At 42.2% G+C, this 6,000-nt stretch overlaps 1 protein-coding gene across 1 annotated transcript in view; it reads left to right on the top strand.

Moving 5' to 3' along the window:
• Positions 1-558: 558 nt before the first annotated feature.
• LOC121683392 (collagenase 3-like) overlaps positions 559-6,000 on the top strand; it is a 28,605-nt gene continuing 23,163 nt past the window's right edge. Inside the window, exons 1-10 of the mRNA XM_042063010.1 lie at positions 559-717; positions 981-1,231; positions 1,517-1,665; positions 1,869-1,994; positions 2,278-2,439; positions 2,537-2,738; positions 2,836-2,963; positions 3,051-3,216; positions 3,304-3,407; positions 3,489-3,618. Of these exons, the coding sequence (XP_041918944.1) occupies positions 565-717; positions 981-1,231; positions 1,517-1,665; positions 1,869-1,994; positions 2,278-2,439; positions 2,537-2,738; positions 2,836-2,963; positions 3,051-3,216; positions 3,304-3,407; positions 3,489-3,592 (1,545 nt within the window). The 5' untranslated portion in view covers positions 559-564 and the 3' untranslated portion in view covers positions 3,593-3,618. The remainder of the gene's footprint in view (positions 718-980; positions 1,232-1,516; positions 1,666-1,868; positions 1,995-2,277; positions 2,440-2,536; positions 2,739-2,835; positions 2,964-3,050; positions 3,217-3,303; positions 3,408-3,488; positions 3,619-6,000) is intronic.

The raw sequence follows: 6,000 nt of genomic DNA, 5'->3' as shown, positions 1-6,000 counted from the left end.
GGGGTTTACTTTGCAAATATGTAACCTTTTTCAGCCCTTCTCAGTTTGCAGGTCTTTAAATAGGCCTCAGCAGTAAGCACACTGTGATTCATCACCAACATCTCTTAGTATCTTTTATTCACTGTACAATTAAGAATATAATTGCCTATTTAATGTCTCAATAAAAATACACCCTAAAAAATACACCGTGCTATACATGGGAATGATGAGTACCAGCACCTTTTTTTCTCCACTTTCACTTTTCAAGCACTGTCTGGAGGGACATCTAGAATGCAGTCATGAACAAACTTTCTTCTCTCTTAAACATATCTGAATTACTTCTTTAGAAGAGTAGCCTATGCATCTGCTGACAATGACAAAAAATTTGACTCGGTTAATTACACTTAAAGAGGATAAAAGGACAAATCTTTGTCACACCCTGAATGTTTTTAAAGGTCAGCTTCCCCCATCAGGTCAGGGCCTGTTTCAACAGTGAGAGGAATGTACAATCTCTCGTCATCTTTGTTTTCTTGTTCTTTTCCATAAGGACCCCAGGCCATGTGCTCTGCTCTGCTCTATATAAGGATGAGATGGACATTGAGGATGCAGTGTGCAAGCATGGAGGTGTGTGTGACTACTCTACTGCTGCTGGTGTGTGCAGCCTGGAGTGAGGCTGCCCCTGTTTCCATCTCCATGGGAGACACAGCTGCATCTGAAGATGATCAAACTTTGGCTGAGGTGAAACAAGCATTCATGATACTGTATGGGCAACATGTGTCCAGATTCATTAATCAATTATGCATGCAGATATAGGTCAGGGACTAACATAGCTTATTCTGTTAATGAATGCTTTCCACTTGCCTTTTCTGTCTTAGACTTTTTTGCACATTTCAGGTCCTCTGCTGTAGTTTGTTATGACATACTGTAGCACATGAATGTATACCTTTTTTGTTCACATACATTCACACAGACATTGCTCTCACTTGTTCTCTACTCGCCAGGACTATCTGGAGCGCTTCTTCTCAGATGTCGGGACTTCAAATGGAACTATCATGAGGAGTGTGACAGAAAATGCTTCTTTCAAAGACAACCTGGAGGCGATGCAGTCTTTCTTTGGCCTGGAAGTGACAGGCACACTGGATAAGAACACCATTGAGGTGATGAAGGCGCCCAGATGTGGTGTCTCTGATATCAGCAGATACGGGCACTTTGCTGGACGCCCAAAGTGGGAGAAGAAACTAATTACCTACAGGTAAACAGAAGTTGATCACAAACATTATGGTACAGTTGTGGTAGTTGTGTGTGCACCAGTATTCACACTGCACATTTTTCTTTATGCTATCGTAAGGTCTGAAAGTGGTAAGAAAAATACACTCGTTGGTTTTGTGTAGACGTAAGCTCACAGGACACCCATGCCATATAATACAATAGAACTGTGACAGCTAGCATTTCACATACATCCAGCCGTGTGCATGTACATGCCTGTTGATAAGAAGTGAGCTGAGGTCTCAAAGCAATGCATGTGGCTGCATTACAGGATAACTATTTACACCCGTGATCTGAGTCAGAGAGAGGTGGACTACACCATTGGCCAGGCCTTCAAACTGTACAGTGATATCATTCCTCTGGACTTCAAACAGATCACCAGTGGCACTGCTGACATCATGATTCTCTTTAAAGGCAGATGTGAGTACTTAAAATAAGGGCATCACGCTTGAGCTCAACAATGTGCTTAGTGAAATACTACAGGATCTTTATCATTTCTCCAACTGTATACCAGTACAATTAAGATGGTCTGGGGTCAAAATTGTATTTCCTAACTCTGTATTGTGGCTGTGACAGTACCTGCCATGTTGACTGTCCTCCATATGCCCTCCACTGCATTGTAGATCATGGGGACTTTTGGCCTTTTGATGGTAGTGGAGGTGTCCTGGCTCACGCCAGCTCTCCTGGTCAGGGTGAAGGTGGCGACACCCATTTTGATGATGATGAGAACTGGACCCTGACGTCTCGAGGTGACTACCTCTGTCCCACTGTTTTACCTGCCCTTCACTCTTACAGGAAATGGCTTCCCTACAAAAGAGTTCTTTATCCTCTGCCTCTCATTATAACAAGTTATTGTTGCTTATTCTATTATTGTTGTTATTATTGTTATTATAAGTTATTGTTTTATCCTCATCTTCCTTGGCTATGGTTGTTTAGCAATGGCAAATGAAGAATAACTGGAAATCCTTGAAAGGTCCACAGCTCCCTGGGATTGACTGTTTTCTGTGCTCCCCTCTACCCCTGCCCTCTCAGGAGTGAACCTGCTTTTGGTGGCAGCTCATGAGTTTGGTCATGCACTGGGACTGGACCACTCCAGGGACAGAAGTGCCCTCATGTACCCCACCTACCAATATGTCAACACTAATGGATACAAGCTGCCTGACGATGACCGGCTAGGAGTTCAGAATTTGTATGGTACTGACATATTTAATCATATCATATCACATCATTAAATCATATTTAATAAATCATATTGCATTACTTGAGCCTCATCTTTTGTCAAAACTTCTAGGTACTCGGAAAGGTACCGCTCCAGACCCTACACCCCCTCCTCCTAAACCAAAGCCAAGGCCAAGACCAGGCCCAAGACCAGGCCCAAGGCCAGACCCAGCTCCAGCTCCTGGGCCCAACCCCAAAGATGAACAGTGCAGCCGCAGTCTAGTGTTTGATGCTGCCACCTCCATCAATGGCGATCTCTATTTTTTCAAGAATGGGTGAGAGACAAGAAATGGTTACATTGGTTAAATTAGTCTGTGTGTGTGTGTGTGTGTGTGGCGCACACTAAATGTATACAGTTGAATATTTCTTCAGATATTATTGGAGAAGAAGTAGAATGATCAGAGGAATTCCTTTAATCAAAGTGCAAACAACATGGCCACAGATCACTTATGTGGATGCAGCTTGTGAAATTCCTTCGAAGGCAGTATACCTCTTCCAAGGTGGGAATCCAGGCTCCACATACACTGATAAATCAGGAATAATTGTTGATTAAAAGTCTAATGTTTGTTGACACGGCATCTTCACAGGCAACAAATTCTGGAAAATAAACCCGCGAGACAAAACCATTTTGCCAGGTTATCCAAAAACATTAAGCAGCTTGGGCTTCGCCTCAAGTGTGGACAAGATAGATGCTGCACTGTACGAGCCCCTCACAAAGACCATTTTCTTTTATAAAGGAGCACAGTATTGGAGGTATGTGACATATGTTATTCCCAAATAAAAAGTATCTCTATTTACTGAACAAATCATAACACCACTAACTGTCCTACATGATTGCAGCTATAATCCCAGAAGAGAACAAATGTACAAAGGATACCCAAGGGCTTTATCTGTGGGCTTCCCTGGAATTGGTAACAAAGTGGACGCAGCTTTTGAGAATTACGGTAAGGAATATTTCAAATACGCCATTGAAACAATGAGTGCCTCCCTCAGGGCAGTAAACGCATTACATCTCTCTCTCCCAGGTTACCTTTACTTCTCCAACGGCGCGAGGCAAGTGGAGTACAACTACCGCTACTTGAGAGTGCAGCGCACCCTCCTCAACTATGGGTGGCTCAACTGCTACTAGTAGTAGACCCCACCACATGACAAAACATCACTTAATACATCCAGCAGCTTGTAAATTTGAATTGAATTGAATTGAACCGTTCAATGCTTCACTTAAGGGTAGAGGAGAGATAGACTTCTCTGCATAGCCTGTCTGCCTCTCCACCTTCTCCATGTTTTTGTACGGACTGTCCACTAGCCTACTGTTTTACTGCTACACTGTTTACATGCTATATTAGCACACATGCACACCCCCTCCCTCCCTCCCTCCCACTGCCTACATTGTGGCCGTACATAATACCTAATACTTTATACTTAATACTTGACCAATGGCTGTAACCCTATTACTTCAACCTATTCTTGCACTGATATAGTTTTTATATAGTTTTGATATTACTTTGTCTACATTATTCTCTTATATGTCCATATTTATTTTATGCTATTTTATGCAACTGTTGCACTGTTGAACCTATTTGCACCATCACCATGACACTCACTCTCATAGAGCACCTTACCATGCATACAGAATTACAGGCTCAGTCCCTGCCCTGTCACTGCAAGTGCCTGATGCTTGATCATCCTTATACTATGTGGATATTTCGTATTTAAGTATTTTTTATCTTCTACTGCCTCTATTGTGCAGTGGAGTAGGAGAAAAAAGAATTCTGGAGATTTCCTAGCCTGACATTGTCATACTCAATTCTAGTCAGAACTGCTCCATTGGGACGTGATTATGGGGTGTGTTTCAACCAATAGTGGGAAAATGCCTAACCAATCAGAGCAATGAAATAGCTTAATAGCTGTATAAGTATAAGTATATATACTCTTTTGAGACCGTAAGGGAAATTTGGTCTCTGCATATATCCCAATCCGTGAATTAGTGAAACACACTCAGCACACAGTGAGGTGAAGCACACACTAATCCCGGCGTAGTGAGTTGCCTGCAACAACAGCGGCGCTCGGGGAGCAGTGAGGGGTTAGGTGCCTTGCTCAAGGGCACTTCAGCCGTGCCTACTGGTCGGGGTTCGAACCGGCAACCCTCCAGTTACATGTCCGAAGCGCTAACCAGTAGGCCACGGCTGCCATATCTATAGGAAGACACCCGAACCATCTCTGCCGAGCACATGAGGAATTGTGTCAGTAGCATCACCGATTCGAATCCGGCTTGTTGCCGTGGCTGCCATTGTCACGCGGTCTCCCGTTATATTACGCTACGCTGTCCGGTGGTCAGCGCATTCCCGAGTGCAGGCGGGCACGCAAACTCTTATGAAGTCAAGTGTGTGAACTGTTTGTAACTGTTTGCTTTCTGTTTGGTGTGCTGTTTCCTGAGGCCATTCATATTAATCATTGATATCAATTGCAACAGACAGATTGTTACTCGCCGCCATCTCCCTTTATCACGCAGCGCGCATTCCCGATTGCAGGAGCGAGTCACATGATCAGCGAACTCTAACTGCCTGCCGCGTGTGTTTGCGATTCTTTGTAACTGTTTGTTTTCTGTTTTTTGTGCTTTTTACTGACATCATTCATATTAAAGGAACCATATGTAAGATTGGGTAACACTCCATAATAAGGTGCCATAATAAATAGCAAACTAGTAATTACTTAACCCTTTGTTAATGATTGTTATAATAGTTATAATTTTTTCATCATTAATTAAATATTAGTTGTTTGCATAAAATCTGTATGTTAATGTTTTAACAAATCTATTAACTAATATTGTAAACTAAATGTCTTTTGGCACTAATTAACAGTTATTTCTTACATCATTTAAATGTTAAATGTTTATTTACAAACTATATGCTAATATAAAAGTTAATGACATTTTATTATTTATCTAGCTTTTCTGATTAGCTTTGTGGAGAATTTATGGAATTTATGGTTTATGGCTTTATGGTCTTGTGGGGTGTATAAGGCACCCTACTGCCAGTGGTTGGTTGTGTGAGAGTTTGTGCACCTCTTCCACTTTGTGGTTGGCTGTCCTGTAATTGGTGACCCTCTGGCTAGTGTTTGAAAGTAGTGTACTCTTTGCCTTTGGAAGTACTATTTGGTTGCTGCTTGGTGAATTTGCTTGGTGAATTGGGTGAAATTCAGGAGAGGGGTGTAACAGAGTTAGAAATGTAGTTTAGTGTTTGTATGTGATTTTCGCCGTAATTAAGCAGCCTTATTGAGATTGTATTGTTGCCATAGACCTCTCCAGAATAAGTCGGTGCCGTTTAAGTAGTATACTATAGACTATACTACTTAAATGGCACCGAAAATAAAAAAATCCAGTGGAAACTAGATGGCGTGTGTAGTGTGTGTAGGCCAATCTGCCCAGCAGCTTTTTCTACTTTGTCACCTACAGAGTTTGACAGGTACGATCTTTCAAAACGCCATGTTATTTCCCATAGACAATCGACGCCAGGAAGTTGGATGGATACGGAAGTT

This window comes from Alosa sapidissima, chromosome 15 (genome assembly GCF_018492685.1).
Source record: "Alosa sapidissima isolate fAloSap1 chromosome 15, fAloSap1.pri, whole genome shotgun sequence".
Classification (NCBI taxonomy): Eukaryota; Metazoa; Chordata; class Actinopteri; order Clupeiformes; family Clupeidae; genus Alosa; species Alosa sapidissima.
Note: the sequence above shows the minus strand (reverse complement) of the source record. Positions and strands in the feature narration are given on the sequence as shown.